Here is a 21,949-nt window from a genome sequence, read left to right on the forward strand (position 1 = left end):
CATTTAAAAAACCATCATTGAGTCTCCATAATGCCAGGGATGCTTGTCTTACTTATTTACTTATACATTTATTTAATCATCAGCATTTGGATCAGATCCTAGCTAGTTTAACTATTTTCATTGTCTTGAAGAATGGAAGGAAGGGAGTGGGGGAGAAAGAAGAGTTCCATCTGCATGGTGTCTGACTCTGAGGTCGGGCACCATCGGTGGTCATGAAGGCACCAGCGGGAATCTATGGTTTCTGGTTTCAGTAACATCAATAGGAAACCATCCTGGCTCTCCGTGGTCCACTCCTCATAAACCTACTGTACCTTACATCTCCACTGCACAGAGAGAGATCACTCCAGATTTCAGGGAAACTCAAAAGTCTGAAACACTTCTTCAGACTCAAAAGTCTGAAGAACTCCTCAAATCTCCACACAACAGGTCCTTTTCAAACATTGTAAATTCTCTCTCTTGCCAGTTTTTTAAATTGACTTCCTTCCTTCAAAGACCTTAATTGTCACCACTTCTTGGAAGTCTTGTCCAGTTTAGTGGAGATGAAATCATGAGGCCCATGGCAGTTTAGCACAATGGGTTAAGAGTAGAGCTTTGGGATCTCAACTCCACTCTCTGCTCTGTATTTTAGGCAAGCTGCCTAATATCTCTGTGCCTCAGTTCACCTATCTGTGAAATGAAGTCAAAAATAGTGTTTATCATTAGAGTTTAAAGTGGATTAATGTTCAGAATAATGTCTTACATGAAAAAGAACTAAACAAATGCTGGTATTTTATAGTATGCACTGTTGATAGTTAATGTAGTTAATATTAATGATTAATAATATAGAAAGGAATTGATGACTCTCCTTCCATCTTTCCTTTTTTTCCTCTACACTAAGAATATAAGTGCCTCTATTTTAATTTCCATTACATTGCTTATTTTAGAAGAGACTAAATTTATTGGCTACATGGAGAATATACTTTCACTTTCTGTATAAAAAAAAGTCTACTCTTAATTTACAAACATGAGATTTCTCTTCTATGAATCCTCTATGGTATTTGTTGCCTCAGAATCTGTTAGCAATGGTAAAAGCTGGCAAAATAACCAATCCTGTGTAATGTCAGAGAACTGGCAAGACTACTTTGCCTAAGTTTCATAAATTTCAAATAAGACAGTATCTTTCATATGTACTGGGACATTTTTCCCCCTAAACTAGAATGAGCTGAACACAAGTAAAAAGCTTATTATCAAATCTCATTTTCAGTTCCTTTGAAATCTTTTGTGAGTCTCTCCTATCTAAGGAGACCAGCCATCAAAGAAAAGCCTATGTGTGGTGGGGGATTAGGTTAAACAAATGCCTGTAGAAATGCAGAATCCATCATTCTCATTTCTATTCTCCTATGAAGAGGGCAAATCTTATCCTTCTCAGTAAATAAACTACAGAGGGCTCTAAAAGGGCTTCTTCTTTAGGTTGTATTGGGATCATTCCAGGTTAATGTCCCCAGCAAGGATGAATAAATAGCACATTAATAGATTATCTTCTGTTTACATTTAAAATCAGCAAGCCAATCATTTTTTACACATAGGTTGTGCCTGAATTTGAGGATTCTTGATTATTAATAAAAGAGACTATGTTAGATTTCACAAGTAAGTTTGACAAGACACCTTGTAGTCTCACCAGAATGTAATTTCTAAGTCCCTCAAAGAAAAATATCCTGCTCATCAAAAAGTCTCCCTGCCTTGTCCACAGCCACTTTCTCCAGATGCTTCCTCTAGCCACCAGCCCAGGCACTCCATCTTGCTCAGCCACATGGCCACAGAAACTGGACTCCCAGGGAATAAGACTGAACAGCAGTTATAAAACTGAGGATACAAGACTGAACAGAGTTACCTTACAGGGCTGAACTCAACACAGTGACCTGGCTTCGTTTTGTCACTTAAAAGTCAGGTATCTTCATGAATTGACTTAACTTTAGCTCACAATCCCCTTTTACTCAATCTTACAGAGTTACTTTAAGGATTAAAATTGTTATGAAACAATTCTAAACGGCAAAGTGTTAAAGGAAAGTCACTTGAATTCCATTCACTCCATAACATAACACCTAGGTGCTCCATATCATCTGGTGTTAGACTTTCTGAGTTTAGACTCAATACTGACCTTGAGCAAATTCATGCCTCAGTTTTCTCACATGTAAAGTGAAGCTAATAATAATATCTACTCCTAGAGCTATTGTGAAGGATGAAATAAAACAGCATCTGTATGGTGCTTAGAATGATGCCAAGAACCTAGAAAAAATTCCATGAAAGTTAGGATGTGATCCACAAAGCACTAAATGGTTACTCTTGAGTCCCTTTGGGCTTTGATGATGCCAAGAATGGATAAGATCTAATTCGGCCTTGGGCAGTCTTACAGAAGCGTGAAGTATGGACAGATAAGCAGTGCTCTGACCATCATGCAGATAAAGCACTGTAAAGTGCAGAGCACAGCTTCATTCCTGACCCCTCCTCTGTCCTTTTGTCTTTACTCTGTTGCCTTTCTGTCCCTAGGCAAATTTCCCTGATGATCACGTCCACTTCCACAGGTCCACTGCATATCAACACATACCAACACAGCTAGGACCCACACACCATTCCAGAAGCCTACTCTTACTCGAGGATATCTCTGCACAGGTTACTCTCTTCCTCTGCTCCTTAACATGTATGTCTTTCAACTAATATTCAACTCTAATCATTGGCCAAAACATGGCAATTCTTTTTTTTAATTAATTTTTTATTTATATATGGCATCAAAGTGCATTACAATTCTTATTACACATATAGAGCACAATTTTTTCATATCTCTGGTTGTATACAAAGTATATTCACACCAATTTGTGTCTTCATACATGTACTTTGGATAATAATGATCATCACATTCCACCATCATTTCTAACCCCATGCTCCCTCCTTTCCCCTCCAATCCCTCTGCCCTATCTAGAGTTCGTCTATTCCTCCCATGCTCCCTCTCTCTATCCCACTATGAATCAGCCTCCTTATATCAAAGAAAACATTTGGCATTTGGTTTTGGGGGATTATTAACTTCATTTAGCATTGTCTTCTCTAACTCTGTCCATTTACCTGTAAATGCCATTATTTTATTCTCTTTTATTGCTGAGTAATACTCTATTGTGTATATATGCCACATTTTTTTTATTCATTCATCTATTGAAGGGAATCTAGGTTGATTCCACAGATTAGCTATTATGAATTGTGCTGCTATAAACATTGATGTGGCTGAGTCCCTCTAGTATGCTGTTTTTAAGTTCTTTGGGTATAGACTGAGGAGAGGAATAACTGGGTCAAATGGTGGTTCCATTCCCAATTTTCCAAGAAATCTCCACACTGCTTTCCATATTGGCTGCACCAATTTGCAGTCCCACCAGCAGTATATGAGTATACCTTTTCCCCCACATCCTCGCCAATACTTATTGTTGTTTGTATTCATAATAGCTGCCATTCTGGCTGGAGTGAGATGAAATCTTGGAGTAGTTTTGATTTGCATTTCTCTATTTACTAGAGATGACGAACATTTTTTCATATATTTGTTGATTGATTGTATATCATCTTCTGAGAAGTGTCTGTTTATGTCCTTGGCCCATTTATTGATTGGGTTATTTGTTCTTTTGGCACTTAGCTTGTTGATTTCTTTATATACCCTAGACATTAGTGCTCTATCTGATGTGTGAGGGGTAAAAATTTGCTCCCAAGATGTAGGCACTCTATTCACCTCACAGATTGTTTCTTTTGCTGAGAAAAAAGTTTTTAGTTTGAGCCCATCCAATTTATTGATTCTTGGTTTTAATTCTTGTGCTATGGAAGTCTTATTAAGGAAGTTGAGGGGGCTGAGGATGTGGCTCAAGCGGTAGCGCGCTCGCCTGGCATGTGTGTGGCCCAGGTTCGATCCTCAGCACCACATACAAACACAGATGTTGTGTCCGCCGAAAACTTAAAAAAAAAAAATAAATAAATATTTAAAAAAAAGGAAGTTGGGGCCTAATCTCACATGATGAAGATTTAGGGCTTACTTTTTCTTCTATTAGACACAGAGTCTCTGGTTTTATTCCTAGGTCCTTGATTCGTTTTGAGTTGAGTTTTGTGCATGGTGAGAGATAGGGGTTAAATTTCATTTTGTTGCATATGGATTTCCAGTTTTCCCAGCACCAGTTGTTGAAGAGGCTATCTTTTCTCCAATGCATATTTTGGCAACTTTGTCTAATATAAGATAATTGTTATCAAAATGACCATACTACCAAAAACACTATATAAATTTAAGTCAATTCTGATCAAAATCCCTCATAGAAATAGAAAAAGCAGTTGTGAAATTCATCTGGAAAAATAAAGAGACCCAGAATAGCTAAAGCAATCCTTAGCTGGAAGAGTGAAGCCGGTGGCATCACTGTACCAGACCTTAAATAATAGAACAGAGCAATAGCAACAAAAACAGAATGGTGTTGGCACCAAAACTGACTGGTAAACCAATGGTACAGAATAGAGGACACAAAGACTAACCTACAGAAACATGGCAATTCTATTAGAGAAACATTATGCTCCACTTCTCAGCCCTTGCACACATATTGCTACTGCGTTAATCTTGACAACTGCAGGGGTTTCCTAAGCAACTCTGTGCCTGCAAGCTCAAGTGCATTCCCACCACCAGTTCCCCAATAAGCTGCCTGAGTTCTTCTTCTGAAGATTGTGTCTGTTTACAATACTCTGTTGGGAAGCCTTTGGCGGCTTACCCTTGCCTACTCAATAGTGTCTTCTTGGGTCTGCAGAATTTTAATATAAGCCTCTAGCTCCTTCCTACTCTTATCTACACTTTCCAGATACCAACACAAAGCTAACTCCAGGTACCCTCCAGAACACACCCGTACCTTCGGTTCCTCTCTACTCATTGCTGTTGGTCCTGCTCTCTAAGACCTGTCCATCCTCTCACCCTCATCCTCATCCTTCAATGCCCAGCTCAAGTGCTCCTGACTACATGCCATTTTCTCTGACTAGTAAATCCCTCAGAACTTACTGTTTTCTCACTTAGGTTTACATATACCTGTAGATTGAACCATATAAATTAAATTTTGGGGGAAACATGGTCAAACAGCAGCAATTTCAAAGAGTTCAACCTGTGCTATAACATATTCCTCTTGGAGTATTTATCCTGCTTCACCAGACTTCCCTGTGGACATACATGGCTCATGCACCCTGTCTTCTTACCTTGACATGCCCAGTGCCTAGAGAACAAGTAGTTGCTTGAGAACTGCTAGTAGAACTCAAGATGGTTTCTATGCATGGATCTAAATACTTGTTGAACCCTCTTAAGTCATATTCTGATCTTTTTCTCATTTTCCAAGGTCTTATGATTATAAAACTAACCACCCAGAATTCCTTCTCAAGCCAGGGTACTAGGTATTAACCCTCTTTAGTTCCTCCATTTTCATCAGGACCCAGTTCTCTACTATCAACTGAAAATTACTTATTCTAGGTAGGAAAAAATCTGCTTCCAAGGTTGTCCTTTCTTTAGGAGGAAAATAAGTAATTTGTAATGATGTCAATCAGGGCATGTAATCTATTATTTCATATACTCAACAATACAAGGTGTTTGGCACTGGGAATATAGCAGTAAATAAAGCAACTAAATGTCATAAAGTTGGAGTGCCTTTGTTCTCTAATCTAGTCTTCCAGTTTTTACCCTCAATAATTATTTTTTTACAAAAAAATGCAATATTCAGTATAAATTTAATAATATTACTTTTATATAATGATTATATTATTTTAAATCTAACCAATGGAATCTCATCCATTATCACAATTTGAAGTCATGACTATTTTTTAAAGAACATGAAAACCTCTTTTTGGAAATTTGGAAATCTTAGATCTTTCCTTTTTCTCTTTGAATTCACATCTGCTTTGTACTTTCACATTGGATTTTATACATATACATGAAATAAAACTGTGGGGATTCATATTTAGTACAATTTATAGAAAATGCACAACATACATCTGATTGGCAAACCAGTAAGCCAAATTGCACTTCCTACCAGAAAACTTCTGCCTTCATTTTCCAATTCAAATAAATGTGTTTATATATATTGAAAGAAGTATTATAAAAACATCAAGAAATAGTTTCTAAAATGCACCCAGAAAGATTATGAAAAAAGGTCAAAATAAAAATAAAAAATAGATGTAATACAATTAATCAATCCATTTAACCAATTAAAAAGAAGATACATTAATATACTAATCTGTTAGGTTTTGTTAACTAATTTAAAATAAAGCAATGAATGTACAGTCCATGAAATGAGACTATCTCATTCCTCTAATAAGAATGTGTACCTCTCTCCAGTTAAAAAAAAGGCAGAGAACGGCAGAATGGAGCAAATGTGATCCAAATAGACATCAACCAAGGGACACACTAGATTTGAAGATGGAAGTAAGTTGAAATAAAAGGAAAGTTTTGTGCCATATAAGCAATACCTAAAAGAAATCTGGAGGGACTCTACCAATATCAGACAAAATAAATTTTAAGATAAAATTTGTTACTGGAAACAAAAGAGTATATAAAAACAAAAGGGGTCAATCCATTGGGAAGCTAAGACAATTACAAATATTAATGGACCTAATAAGAGAAGCTTCAAAAATGTTAAGCAAAGTGCTTAAGTTAAAGGGAAAAAATAAACATTCAATAATATTTGAAAATAGCAATAACTTACTTTCAATAATGGATAAAACAAACTCAGAAAAGATCAACAAGAAAATAGGAGACTTGAACAACACTATATTTAACATATCTATAGAATACCATAATCAACAAGATCAAACCACACATTATTCTTAAGTACACAGGAAAAATTCTCCATAATAATAAATTTAAAGTCTTTTTAATCACACAAATTCATCCTTTCACTATAGCAGAATAAAATTAAATTACAGTAACAAGAAAAAATTTAAGAAATTCATAAGTATGTGAAAAAATTTCTAAAAAACAAATGGTTCAAAAAAGAAATCATAAGGCAAATTACAAAATATTTTTGTACAAATTAAAACAAAAACACAACATACCAAGTTATGCTGTGCAGCTAAAGCAGTGATTGGAGGAGAACTTATAGCTGTAGTGCTTGTTTATAAAAGAAAGATCTCAAAATAATAACCTAAATTTCTACCCTATGAAAAATAGCAAAAGAAGAATAAACTAAAACCAAGGTAAGCAGAAGGAAGAAAATAACAAGAATTAGACCACAAATAAAAGGAGTAGAGAATTAAAATACTATAGCAAACTTTAATGCTGTCAAATGTTAGTTCTTGGGGAAAAAAATCAACAAAATTGATGGACTTGTAGATAGGCTGAATAAGAGGAGACTCAAATTCCTCAAATCTACACTCAGAAGCTGGACCTCAGCACCAACCTCACAGAAATTGAAGATGACCAAAGAATACTTTGAGCAATTGTTTGGCAACAAAGCAGATAACCTAGAGAAATGGACAAATTCCCATGGAAACACGAGAAACTGAAACTAAAAAAGAAAAAGAAAAAGAAATTAAATATCACAGAATTATAACATGTCAAAATTGAAATAAGAAGTCGAAAACATTTTGCAGAGAAGAGCACTCGTCCAGGTGACTTTACTGATGAATTTTACCACTCACTTAAAGAGGAATCAATATTAATCCTTCACAAACTCTCAGGAAAATCACAAGAGGAAGGAATACCACTTAACCCAATCTCTCGTATTATTTACTCTGATGCCAAAACCAGATTAAAAACATCATAAGGGAAAAAAAAGGCTACAGATAAATATCTGTGAACATATTCATGTGTCAGATAATGATGTTTTAGTCAACTATAGGTCACATATATGACCGTGATCCCACAAGATTCCATCACATAGTGGTACTATAGCTTCCTTTAGTTTGTGTAAGTATATGCCATGATGTTTACACAACCATAAAATTGCCTAGTGATATAATTTCCTCACAATGCATTTCTCAGAAGTATCCCTTGATTAAGTGATGCATGATGATAGATGCAAATGTCCTCAACAAAATATTAGCGATCCATATCCATTGACATATCAAAAGTTATACACCATGGCCAAGTGGCATTTATATGCTAGGAATGCAAGGTTGGTTTAGAATCTGAACATCAATCAATATAATAGAGCACATCACTAGAATAAACCACAAAACTTATAATCAGTTCAATATATGTAGAAAAAAAAACAGTAAGGTAATAATAATTTTTTATATCAACTATTATTTTGTATTTACTGAGTTAAATAAAACATATTAGTCATGTTAGTTTTGTTTATTTCTTTTTATTTTTAAAAATATGACTACTAGGAAATTTAACATTACATATGTAGCTCTCACTTGGGGCTTGTATTATATTTCTACTGGTCTGTGATGTGTCCTAGTTTGTAGACCAGTGCCCTAACAGCACTATGCGGCTTTCATACATATTTCCCTGTGTTTTTTTTTATCAGGGAGAAAATAGACTGAGAATGGTTAACCTGCCCAGGTTAACATGCCCGACCTCGTAGGTGACAGAACTGGTACTGGAATTCAGCTCTGTCCTTGAAGTTGGGGTTTGTCCTACGTATATCAGTGATCTTCCTTAGAGGGATTAAGTAGTCATTGAATATGTTTATCATTTAACTTTGATTTTTTTTTCTTTTCAGATGTAAAAGGAATTCAGTTTCCTTCTTCATTTTTTCCATTCTGATTATCCTTCCATTACTTGTAATTAGGGGTTTTACTACCACGACCACCATCTAATTGCAAGCTGTTTGGTGATTTGTTTTATTTTGACCATCACTTTGTTCCTCCAAACTGGCCTTCTAATCAGCTCCTTACCTTAAGCTGCATGGTAGATGATAGCTAACGCTTTTTATTTGTTTGTTTAAACATTTATAATGTCAAACACCATAGAAGACTCTACTAATCATCCTCACAGATTATGGGTGCTCTTACCTTCACAGATGGTAATACTGAGGCTCCTGAGGTCTGATTACCCCAAGTACTCAGTAACAGAGGGAGTCAAACCAAGAACCAAGTCTCCTCTGACTCCACAGCCCTGGTGTATCCACCTCATCACTCCTCCTGATATGAGATAAATATGCATCAACCATGGCCCTAAAAACATCAGGATTGGGCAGGCATTATAGCTCAGTGGTACAGCACTTGCTTAATGTATATGAGCCCTGGGTTCAATCTCCAGCATTTTAGAAAAAAATAGTATTTCCCTCTATATGATTCACATATTCATATCATCACAAAAATCTAAAGCTTCTTTCTCCATACAAGTTTACAATATTTTTTTCCTATTGAAAATCAAGTTTTGTGTTTCTTCTTATAATTATAAATTGTATTCGCCAAATTTACTGCAATGGTTTAAGCAATTTATGCTTCTAAATGAATTTTAGATGTTGCATAGCTGCAGAAATTCCTGCAGTCCTCTCTAGGATGCCCTACAAGAGTAGTCTGTACACATAAGTAGATAGTGAGGAGGATGGCACACTGACCCGGGGTTAAAAAACAAATACCCCCTTTGCTCAGTGTGGCTTTCTCCATTGCTTTTAATCAACCTTTATTTATACAAACCCCTGGTGGTAATGCCTGCTGCCAAATAAGCTTCCATGATTTTTTTTTGTTCTTTTTAACTGAACATTCATGATTTCCAATATAAAATTTTAATCTTTTTGAGAGTCTAAAAATATTAAGATGAAATTTAATAGCTCCAATTCCTTCTATCCCCATAAAGCCTGAATATTTAGTCTTTATTGAAATGCATCTTCATTTTTCTCTGCATGGAATAATTTACCAGTTGAAGGAAGTAGCTTTTCTGAATGTCAGATGAAAAAAAAGAAAGAATTAAATGTCATATATCCAATATGTACTGCCCGGTCTCATTCTTCTAATAAAACAGAAGAAAAATGTGGAAGGACAATTGAGGAATATCTCTGAATTGTTGTGGAATATGTATTTTGAAAATAAGATGGTTCCTCTCTAAAGTCATCACTGCCAGTTGCTATTCATTTGTTATCTGCTACTGAAGAGGCTTGAAGGATTATAATTCCCACCCCTTACTTTTCAATGGAGGTAGTAACCATTGTTTTGTTTTCTTTAAAATTTTTTGAAAAATGTTTCAGTGCCTAGAATTAAACAGGGCCTCATACGTGTTAGGCAAACACTCTACCATTGAGCTACATCCATAGCCCTAAGGTTGTTAAATTTTATTTTTGACAATTAAAATCATATAGTAACTGTGGGTAATTCAATGACTTTGTGATAAATAGACACAGTGGAATGACTGAACCATGCAAGTTAACATAGCCATCACCTTACTTAAAGTCTGTTACCCTTCCAAAATCATCTCCCCATTCTCCCAACCCCCAGCTTCTGGCAACCACCACTCCACACTTTGATTCTTCTGAGTTCAACTGTTTTAGAGTTTACATATAAGTGAGGCCATGCAGCTTTGGTTTTCCTGTGACCAACCTATTTCACTTAACGTAGTGTCCTCTGGTTTCATCTATATCATCCGTCACAAATGACAGAATTTCCCTCTTTTTTGAGGTTGAGTAGCATTCCACTTCATATGTATGTGAAGATAATAAATAGAAATTCCCTTTCAAACTAGGATTACAGTGCATTTTGGTGAGTAATTTCTTCTGCCTTCTTGCTGAATGTGCCTTTCCTCAATATTCCATCCTCATGGGCTCCACCCATGACCAGCCCAGCAAGACTATGTTACAGCAAGCACAATGCCAACTTAGTAGGTCAGTTTCAGCCTAGAATCTCACTGTTTATGACTCCATCTAGACAATTAGGGCTAGGAATTATCATAACTAGTGTCAACTAGTGTCAACACTCACTCACAGCCTCTGTGACTATGAACATGTGTTTTCAGTTTTGTTCACAATGATGCCCTCTGTGTCTGATGCATAGAACGTCCTGAACAAATAGTTTCTGGACGCATAAATGATTTCAGAAGGATTGGTAAAATAGAGAAATACAGAGGCAGAGGCACTGCCTCCAAAAATAGTTGACCAGGACTTAAAAGCAACAGGGCAGCAGGTCAGAGTCCCTGACAGTCCAGTGAACTCTGCAAATGAGTTACTGCACAGGTTGAAGGCCTCCCTCCTAGGCTGGGCTGTCAGAGTCGGATGACAAATCTCCCAGGCTGCACAAAAGGGTAATACCACCTGCAAAGATCTTTATTGTGGTTGAGGGCTAAATTTTGCCATCAAGGAAATTCTACATAATTTTCATCATCAATGAGATAACAACCAGAATGGAGTTTGTAATAGCCAGAATGGACCATTTAATTTGATATTGTCAAGGAAAATGTTGGGGAGGGAATAAGATCTTTTTGTTTTAATGGTCTGTTAATTTTTTTTCTCCAGCAAACATGTCAGTGACACTACAGTCTTCCATAAGATGGTATATCTCTATGTGTTTTGGAAACTTCTCCCTGCTCTTCCTTCTTTCTCCTTCCTATCCCCCCTTGTTTTCTTCATCTTTCCTTTGTACAGCATTCACTGGGCAATTACTGATGGACAAGTACTTATCAGGCACTTGTAATTTGGGTACTTCGGCAGTCAAGGGGACTGCAGAGATAGCTATTGTCCATGTGACACCTGTTATAATAAAGCATAACCATTACCACAGTGTTGTGAAAGCTTAGCACTGTCTAGGGTAGTCAAGAAAGACTAAGACATTTAAGCTGGGTCCTAAAAGATAAAAGATAAGGAAGCTTCAGCAGGTTGAAAGAAAGTGCCCCAAGACGCAGAACCATCAAGTGCGAAGGTAGATCTGTGAAGCGACAGGACTGATTCAGCAGATCAGGGAGTATGGACAGTGACCTGTGATAAAGTGAAGAGGCCTGTCGCGAGTATGTTCTGAAGGGTCCTAGCTACTTGATGCTAGGGGAGCCAGGTAGGTGGACACTGACAAGGAGAGTGTGGCAGCAACATAGTTGTTTTGGGAGACTGTAAAAGGGAAGAGACGGAGAAGGGTAATTGGCAGGAGGCTAGCTAAGAGCTGGGAATGGAGCAAGACAGAGAAAAGATGCAGAGCTATGACACAGCGGTGGAGATGGACTGAAGGGGCCACATTTGGGCAGCATTGCTGCAGTCAAATTGACAGAGTGTGATGGCCAAGTGTTTTTGAAGGCTGAGAGACAGGGAGGAGCAGGGTGATTCATGTTTCTAGGTTGAGAAACTGGTTATGTGATGATGACATCCGCTCAGGACAGGAGCAACACAGAAGGAGGTTTGGGGGAGGATGTTACTGCAGGTATGGACACCTATGGTGTGTCTGAGAGACACCAGGTCACACAGTTTAAGAGACAGGTGGAAATATGATTTGGACCTCAGGGTTAGACAGATGGGTTTGGACGATATTTGAAAACATGATATAGTGAAGGTCACCTAGGAAGAACATGCGGGGATAGAGGAGACCAAGAATGTAAGCCAAGGGACTCCACAGTGTCAGGGTATGTTAAAAGGAGGGCCGTGATGCAGAGATACTGAAGGAAGGTTTAGAAAAGTAGAAACCAGAAATAACTGGGAAGAGTGTTATTCTGGGGTGCTGTGCTGACACAACTCCGCTGTGCGGCTGTCAGTATGAATCTCAATTTCTATTCTCTTCCTCCCAAATCCCAAAATCAGGATTAAGTGCCACCTATCTGAAGAAGACCCAACATAGTCATGCTAGTAATCCAAGCTACTTGGAAGGTTGAGACAGAAGGACAAGTTCTAGGTTAGCCTGGGCAACTTAATTAAACCATCTCAAACAACAACAACAAAAATAGGAAAAAAAAAAAAAAAAAGACTGAAGATATAGGCCAGTGGTAGAGTGCTTGCCTAGCATGCAGGAGGTCTTGAGTTCCATCTCCTGTACTGAAAAGCTAAGTAAATAAGTAAAATAAAGACTCAACCCTGTCTCTCTGTTGGGTCAGTCACCTTTACAGTGTCTGCCATAATATGAAAACAGCAAAGGATATAGTCAGCCTTTTTGCTATGTTTCCTGGCCAGTCTGTGTCCATGAGCCTGTCTTGACTCCTTTTTTGGCTCAACCTCCTGGAATAAACCCCTGTGTCTCCATCTCTTTCCTTAATATACCAGTTTCTGGAGCTTGGAATCCCAGCACTAGGCTCCTGAGACAGGAGTCTTGCCCCCAGGGAGTCGAGCCTTATCACTTCTCCACTCTTACAATCTGTCTTTGCTCACTCATCCTATAGATTCCTGGAATAACCTTGGCTTGCTTATTATGAGTTCTAGGAGCATTGGTGTGGTGTTTGCTTAGCTCCTGCCAGCAAATGAGCAATTGGTAAACAGACACTTACATTACCACTGCATACTTACAGCTATTAGTTCCTAAACTGCTATTCATTAATTCAATGATTCCTTCATTCAGTGAATTATTTGACAATTCTAATGCCTCTGTGTGCCAGGCATTGTTCTAGGCACTGAGGATACAGCAATGAGTGATACAGACAATGTACCTTCCATTATGGGGCTTGGTCTAATGAGAACAGGTAAATAATTTTAATAAGTGTCACATTATCAAGCAGCCTATGAAGGGCAAGGAGGCTGGAATGGGGAAACTGTCAGTCAGGTAAACTATCACTAAGAAAATGACCTGGAGCAGAGACCTAAAATAAGTGACAGAGAAAAATTTGAAAAAGGTGATGAAGTGAGCCTGCTGGTATCTGGGGGACAAATATCCCAGGAAGTAGGAAATGTAAAGACAGAGACCCCCGAGGCTGACTTGGCCTGGTGTGTGAGTAATCCTTCTATGGTGGGATAGGAGGAGGCAGGGATATTGAAAGAAGCTTTTGGTTAATGAAAACATTCTTTCATTCTGAGAAAGTGTATTTTATCAGTGGAACTGATGAGATCTGTATTCCATTTCGAAAGGACCATTGTGGCTGCTATGTTCAGATTAGATGGAAGAGGGATAAAATTGGAGGTGGAGACTGGTTGGGAGGTAAGAGTAGCAATCCAGAGAGATAGAACAGCCTGGAGCGGACTGCTCATGGCGGGAGTGGTAAATGTTTGGATTCTGGTATAGTTTAGAAGTGGAATAAGAAGTACACTCTGATGGCTCAGATATGATTCAAGAAGATTAGAAATCACAGATGAGTCCAATTGCTCAGGTCTTGGGCCTTAGCAATTAGAATAATGAAGTGGTGAATGAGGACAAAGACCAAGGAAAACTAGAGGGATGAGGATCAGTGAAGTGGGGGGTTCAGTTTTGGACATGTGAAACTTGAGGTGTCTATGTTTATGTAGGTATTCAAACAGGGTGAGATGAAAGCAGAAGAGGAGACCAAAGAGGGAAAGGAGGTCCAAAAGATTTGGTTTTGCTTTTCAAAGATGGGAACTGCTAAAATATGCTTTTGTGTATTTTCCCAAGAGGTGAAGTTGAAGGAGAAAGAGGGGGAACTGTTAGAGCCTGGTTCTGAGTAGGTGCAGATAAGATCCCATGCAGCAGTGAAGATTCTGACCTTAGACAGGAGGGTGAACAGGCCATCCATTGTAGCAGGAGGGAAGGCCAGATGTCCAGAGACAGATACAGAGTAACTGTGGAAATTCTGGGAAATAAAAAGTCAGGTCAGCAGCTGAGAGTGAGGACAGGAGAGGTGTGACAAGAGGTTTCAAGATAGAGCAAAATGTGTGAGATGGTTTTGTAGGACACTGATTTTTACTTCCAGCTCATGACCTAATCACAGTCCCTAAAATCAACTTTGAGATTTGAGGTCAACTTAGTAAATTTGAAATTTAAAACTGGAGTCCACTGCATGTATAAAGGATAAGAACTGCATTTAAAAAAAGCTTTATTTCAGTTATATGAGCCTGTGTGGATTTGTGTGAAAAGCAAAAGTTTTTTTTTTTTATTTTTTTTAAATGCTTGTCCAGTACAGTGGGAATAAATGAATAAGGGGCTGTGGGATAAACTAAGGGTCCTTAGTTAAGTCATAAAGTTAACATATTTTCACATAAAAAAAAAATCCTAACATAGACTCATAAGGTCTTAGGACAGACCCTGCTCAAGGATCGCACCTATCACGGACCAACCTTTTGCTGCCCTCCCCCTACCCCACTCCCACCAGAGCAAATCTTTCTCTTTTATTATTTCAGACAGCAGGCTCACTGGCTTAAAAGCTTTAGATATCAGAAAGTAACTTTTCCCTTTATGAAAAATAGGGTCCTCACAAGACTCTCTTGATGTATTAGTGAGCACAGTATATAGCAGTTAGGATTAGGAATTTGGTGTACTTACTATGAAGTTTGACCTTACTATTTAATACCAACTTTGATGGCCCTTTCCCATTTAGGATAGCTCTAAATTTCCTAAAACAAAACCAGTAACAGAGCACTAAGAAATCTTGTTTTGTTCAAACAATAGCCCAGAAATGCACCATTTAGCTTTTAAATGTACACTCTCTCTCTTCTTTGCATTGCATTAACTTAGGTGATTGAGCTAAGATTTATGTCTATGTTGTCCTCATCTTTTGAGATTTGTTGTTTATCTGCAATGATTCCAATCAAATACAACATTACTTGAAAAAAATGCATCAATTTTTAAGATCTTACTTGCCCTAAGTGCTTCGTGTTCCCCTGGATAATACAGTAATGAATAATATTTAGGATTATGCCAATAGTTGTTGTAAAAATGGACATTTATATTTTTAATTTTAATGGGCTCAGGTTATTGTCTAGATATTGTAATTTAGAATAATAAAAATACTTCTCCAGTTTATACTTTGTCCAATTGTTAAAAATGATTTTAAGATTAACTGGAACCAATTTTCTTTTTACCTGATCAATTTATGAACCATTTATAATTTTTTTAAGTTACTTTTTCCCTATTGTAAAGACAATATGAAGCTTAGTTCATTATACAGAATATCATACAGATTATACATGAAACATATCTTCTTGCAATGTTTTTCTTTTTACTGTTTATTCTGATTTATAGATATTTGCATTGCTCAACAGAAGTGGAAATCAAATTTAATAGAGAATGAGGATTCATAGAACTGTAATCTGCCTACATCAATAAGGGTATGCTAATTTACAACATTAAATATTTAATCTTAGTCTACTTGTAAACCAAAATCAAGTAGTCCGAATCAATCTTCTACAGCTTTTGAGATTAGTCTTTATTTCTAGAGTTTTTCTGTACTTTCACTTCCAAGCTCCAACAAAAAAGTTAAAATTGTGAAACTAGAATATGAACTGCATATCTTATGTAGTATGGATCACTGTTCTTTATGGACACCTTCAACCACTTTTCCCTAAGTAAAATGTTTCCATGGGAAGGGAAATACACAGGATCCGATCCTTTCAGTGCTCCTGAGAGAGCACTGCGGTGGAAAGCTCTCTCCCCCCTTCCATTTTGCAAGCCTCAACAAGCCTGCTGCTGAGTCAGAATCTCCCTCTTACCCTGATGTGAAAAATCTTTCTCCCTTGAAAATTAATAAAGCCTAGGAAATGTTTAAATTAGTCTCCCTGGGGGATGGGGCGGGAATGCCAGAATGGATGTGTTGGGGAGGAGTCCCGCACGCCAAGGTCCGGATGACAGCACACTGAATGCTTTTATGAAACAGGAGGACTTGGAGCGGGCCCAGGGTTACCATGGGAGCTCGCCTCGTAACCCGCTCCAAGCTTGTAAGAGTGCAAATAACCACACGGAGCTGTGTCAGGGTCCAGAGACTCTGTTTCTCGTTAGTGAAGTGAAAATGTTCGGTGCACAGAACGGGACTCCAGCGCTTTAGGTTTCGCCTGCAGAAAACACCTTCGCGCAGCTGCAGGAAGGTCGGTGACAGCACGCCACACGCCCGACTAAAAATGGAAACAAACCCAGAAGGCGCTTTCTAGGGCGACGCCGACCGCTCCCAGTCCGGATGCCATGGGGCGGCGGGGCGGCCGCACAGCTAGACGGCCCTCCTGCGGGCAGAGTTCGGACCCGCGAGTCTGCGTCGGGACCTGGCCCCGGCCGGCCTGCGTTGCGCGCGGGCACCGGGCGCCGCTCCCACGCGGGGTCGCGCAGGACGGGCGCCCGGCCTCAGTTTCCCCCGCCCGCCGGCCCCTCCTAGAAAAGCCGGTCCTCACGTGACCAAGGGCGGGACGAGGGTGACAGGAAGAAGGCAGGGCCGCGCTGGGAGGAGGCGCGTGAGACGTTGATGGGCTTTGCGCGGACCCAGCGCCTGGAGGGGCGGTTGCCCAGGAACCGTCCAGGCCGCCCGCGCGTGCTCGCATGCCAGCGCGCGCCCAGTACTGGAGACCCCTGTTGGCCGGCCACCTCCGCCCCAACCGGCCTCTGCTTCTTCCGCTGAGCGAGGGGTCGCGCCGCTCGCTCCCGCGCCGCTCGCCCTCCCGGGAGCGCGAGCGCGCGCCGGCTAGCCGAGCCGCATGTTAATGATGGGCGGGGCGGGGGCGGGGCGGCGGGGGCGGGGCGGCGGGGGCGCGGCGGCCTCGCGCCCGCGCGTGCCGGGACGCACCGCGGGGGGCGGCGCGATTGTGAGGTGGCGCTGACGCACGTTCCGGGGTTCTTAAGCGGAGAGGGCGGCGGCGGCGGCGGCGCCCGAGCGGGTCTCGGGAGGCGGCGGTGACCGCCGCGAGGGGCGGCGGGGCCCAAGTCGGAGCCCCGGCTCAGTCACAGTGTCCCTCTCTCACTGACTCCCCTCCTTCCACCACGGCCGCGCCGCCCCACCGCCGGCGGCTTCCTTGGCGGGGTAGGGGACGGGGCGCGTCTCCTCCCGCTGTCGCCTGCCTGATAGATGAGGGACTTCGGGTTTGGGGTGTTGCAGACCGTCCCGCTCCGCAGCAGCAGCCCGGGGTCCCCGTTTGGCGGCGGGGCGTACCGTCCCCACCCCGCGGGTCCTGCAGCGGCCACCTCCCCGCTGCCCTCCGCCACACCCTTCGGCCCGCTCTCGCCGCCGCCGTTGCCTGTCACCGGCTTTTCCGAGGCCGCCTCCCCCTTCTCCAGCCCCCTAGGCGGCGGCGCGGGCAGCTCGGCCGCCGCCGCTTCCTCTTCCTCCCCGTTCCTGGCGCATCAGCAGACCATGCAGGATGAGCTGCTACTGGGGCTGACACAGCAGCCGGCGCGGCCACTCTCGGGGGCGGCGGCCGCGGAGAAACTCCCCAACCACCACCCCGGCGGCGGCACGAACGCGGGTGTGACCCACCTCCTCCCCTCCCAGGACTTCAAACCGAGTCTGCACCACCCCTCCTCCTCCTCCGCCTCCTCCTGCTGCTGCTGCTGCCGCACCTCCTCCCCGCAGGACTTCAGTAAGCGGCAGCAGCAGCAGCTGAGCAGCCAGAAGAGGAAAGAGTTCAGCCCTCCCCACCATCCCCACCCTCCGGACTCGAAGCCGCCGCCGCTCCACTGCCCGGGCCAGTTCAGCCCGCCTCCGCCGCCGCCGCCCGGCACGCTCCTCCAGCCGGCGAAGCTCGCCCAGCGCCAGCAGCCGCAGCAGCCACAGCAGTTCAGCCTCCCGCATCCGCGGCACCTCCCGCCGCAGGACTTCACTCCGCGGCAGCGCCCGGCCGACCTGCCCCCGCTCCCGCAGCTCCAGCCCTCGCCGCCCGCAGCCCAGCGGCGCCGCCACGGAGGCGCGGGCAGCCCTCGCAAGAACCCGGCCGCGGGCGAGGGCAGCGCCGCCGAGCCCCCCAATGCGGGCTTGGTCTCCTCGACGCCGCCGGTGAACCCCGCGCCGGGCTCCATGGAGTCCCCCAACCACCCTCTGCTCAACAGTCCTAGTAACCTCCTGCCCGGCGGGGCGCTCGGCGCGGGCGCCTTCAGCAGCCTGCAGAGCCCAGACCTTCCGCACCCGGGCGGCGGCGGGGGCGGGGGGCCCCCCGGTGGCGGAGGGGGAGGCGGCTCCGCGTCGCCGCCGCCGCTGCCCGGCTTCGGCACCCCCTGGTCGGTGCAGACCGCGTCGCCGCCGCCCCAGCCCCAGCAGCCTCCGGCGCCCCAGCCGCCGCCGCCGCCGCCGCCCCAACAGCCGCCCCAGCAGCAGCCGCAGGCGCCCGGCTCCTCGGCCACCACCCCGGGCGGCGGCGGCGGCTCGCTCAGCGCCATGCCGCCGCCCAGCCCCGACTCGGAGAACGGCTTCTACCCCGGGCTCCCGTCGTCCATGAACCCGGCCTTCTTCCCAAGCTTCTCGCCCGTGTCGCCGCACGGCTGCGCGGGGCTCAGCGTGCCGGCGAGCGGCGGCGGTGGCGGCGGTGGCGGTTTCGGCGGCCCCTTCTCGGCGACCGCCGTGCCCCCGCCGCCGCCCGCCATGAATTTACCTCAGCAGCAGCCCCCGCCGCCCGCGGCGCCGCAGCAGCCGCAGAGCCGGAGGTCGCCCGTCAGCCCGCAGCTCCAGCAGCAGCACCAGGCGGCGGCCGCCGCCTTCCTGCAACAGAGGAACTCGTACAACCACCACCAGGTACGGCGGGCGGCGGCGGAGAGGCCGCTCGGTCGCCGAGCGGGAACGGGAATGGGGGGAGGCCGCGCCGCGGTGACAGCGCCGGCGGGCGGCGGCGGGCTGCGGGCCGGGTTCGCGCCGGGGCGGCGGCCGGCGGACGCCCCCTCGAACGCCCGGGCGGCAGGGCCAGGGCCCGGGTGGGATGGCGGCGGGCGGAGGAAGGTGCCCCGCACCGGGCGCGCCGCCCGGCTCCCGGCCGTCGGCGAACGCAGGGCGGACAGCCTTTCCTGGCGGCGGGTTGCGGGCTCGGGCGCCTGCGGGGCAGCCGGGTGTGCCCACCTAGGCGCCGCGGGGACCGCGCTCCGCGTGGCGACCCCGACCGCACGCCCCGCCGTGGTCCCCGCAGTACTGCCGGGCGGCGCCGGGTGCCGCGTCACGGAGGAGCGGTTCGGCTTTGAGTCTGGGCAGCGTTTGTTACCGTCCTCCCAGTCGGTTTCGCGGTCAGGGACTGACAGAAGCAGAGCGTGACCTTAAGCGGCGCCGACCTAACTTTCTTCATTGCCAAAGTTTTCAAGGGTGAATACTATCTAAATTAACCGAAGTAACAGTTGACAGTTTATCTAAATTGACCCAAGTAACAGTTAACAGTTCTTGTTGAATCTCTGGTTCCTGGCAGAGAAAGAATGTGGCCTTTGGGATTGAAAATACGGAATTTCGGAATATTATACTTTTCCATGATTTACCCAATTTTGAGCAGCTATCTTTTGTGCCTCGGGTTCTTCATTTTTTAACTGAAAGGTTGTCACAGCCATGTGTAATTGTGTTCTTAAAGTCGTGGTGTGGAACACTAGCAGAAGTTACACCATGATCCATACTTAACTGTAATCTGCTCTTAGACCAAAACACAGGCTCGCCACGGAGTGTAAGAGGTCACACAGCTTTCGTGTGGAATTTTAGAAGAGAACTTTGAATCATTTAGTAAGCGAAGGAAGGCCTCATACATGAAGTGATTTGTCCACAGCCCCTTTCTGAACTGTGGAGGGAGAGTGGTATATGTTCATGATTACATTAGCATTTAAGATATTTTTAAAGGTACTGTAGGTCAGCGGTGTTTAAAATTGTCTTGTGAGAAGCAGTAAGGGTATCACCATATTTACTGATTTTTAGTAACTGCACGGTCCACATTTCCATTGGCTGAATGTTAGCACAAAAATGTGAGAATATTAGCTTATTTTTATAGTAGAATTGCTAGCAACTCATACTCACGCACAAACTGCTTTTAGACTTGCAGTGAATTTTCTATCTGATGACTTAACTTTTCTTGTCGTAGGTTCTAAACTAGAATAATTTACTCTTGAAAATGAATGAACTTAATGGAGACTTGTATTAAGATTATTAAGAATAATTAAAGTCTATCATTGCTTATGGCAACATATCTCAGTGGATCCACCTATGGGTAACATCAGATAATTGCTTAACAATTTATGGATATTTAAGTGAAATAACACTTTAAAAGAAACTGCAACAACTGGAGCTAGATACCTTAAAAGTTGAGTACACAATGCAAAACAACAACAACAACAAAACACACATTTCCTCTACTGCACCATCCCCAAAGATTTTTAATTCATAGAACAGTGTAATAATTCTAAACTTTATCATTAGCTACTTTTGTAGTAATATACCTTGTTTTGGTATGCAAATTTCACTCATAACTGGGATATTTTAATTAAGAAAGACCACTTAATTAAGAAAGACCTAGCAGAATATGGTTCCTTTAGGATTACGATGTAGGCTCTATCTTTAAGAATATTCAAAGTTCAATTCAAAGTTAATTTAAAAGTAAAAATTTTTTCTTCATCTTTGTCATGCATACAGTTCTCTAAAAGGAAAAAAATAAGTTCATGGTTCTATTTGAGTAATGGTTTTGAAATATTTATAATAGGTAAAATGGCAAAAACTTGCCCACCATGTAATAAGTATGATTTTATATAGTAAGATTTCAAATTTATTGCTTTTTGTAAGCTATTTAAACTATATTTTTCAGTTTTATATATTTCATTTTTTATGATCATAAATTCCTGGCTAAGGTCTAAAATTTAAACTTGAATTACAAGCTTTTTAAAGCCTATAATTTAAATAGAGATATATCTTCCCTAGCCTCTTCTGAAACAATCGCCTTGGAGCAACCACCAGAGCAGTGGCTGGGGCACTGGAAGCATGTCCTGGGGAGCAGTGCATGGCAGAGATCATCGTAGAACTGGAAACATGGGAATTCCAGGAACCATGAATCAGATATCTCCATTGAAGAAACCATTCTCTGGTAATGTCATAGCACCACCGAAATTTACTCGCTCTACTCCATCACTGACTCCAAAATCTTGGATTGAAGATAATGTGTTCAGAACAGACAACAATAGTAATACACTCTTACCCTTACAGGTAAGAATGGTATGTAATTGGTCTTATTATTTCTAATGTTAATCTTTCAAAATAGGAAGTTGGGTGGCA

The 21,949-nt window shown here is 42.9% G+C and overlaps 1 protein-coding gene across 7 annotated transcripts in view; it reads left to right on the forward strand.

The window, feature by feature from the left end:
* The first annotated feature begins 17,625 nt into the window (after positions 1-17,625).
* Positions 17,626-21,949, forward strand: part of Cpeb2 (cytoplasmic polyadenylation element binding protein 2) — a 71,864-nt gene continuing 67,540 nt past the window's right edge. For 4 of the 7 annotated variants that reach the window (XM_027943016.2, XM_027943023.2, XM_027943036.2 and 1 more), the window contains exons 1-2: positions 17,626-19,459; positions 21,599-21,880. In XM_027943016.2, coding sequence (XP_027798817.2) covers positions 17,804-19,459; positions 21,599-21,880 — 1,938 coding nt within the window. In that variant the 5' untranslated portion in view covers positions 17,626-17,803. Of the gene's footprint in view, positions 19,460-19,976; positions 20,015-21,598; positions 21,890-21,949 lie in introns of those variants that run through there. The other 3 variants (XM_027943029.2, XM_027943045.2, XM_071614153.1) reach the window with 2 other exon arrangements.

This window comes from Marmota flaviventris, chromosome 7 (genome assembly GCF_047511675.1).
Source record: "Marmota flaviventris isolate mMarFla1 chromosome 7, mMarFla1.hap1, whole genome shotgun sequence".
Taxonomy (NCBI): domain Eukaryota; kingdom Metazoa; phylum Chordata; class Mammalia; order Rodentia; family Sciuridae; genus Marmota; species Marmota flaviventris.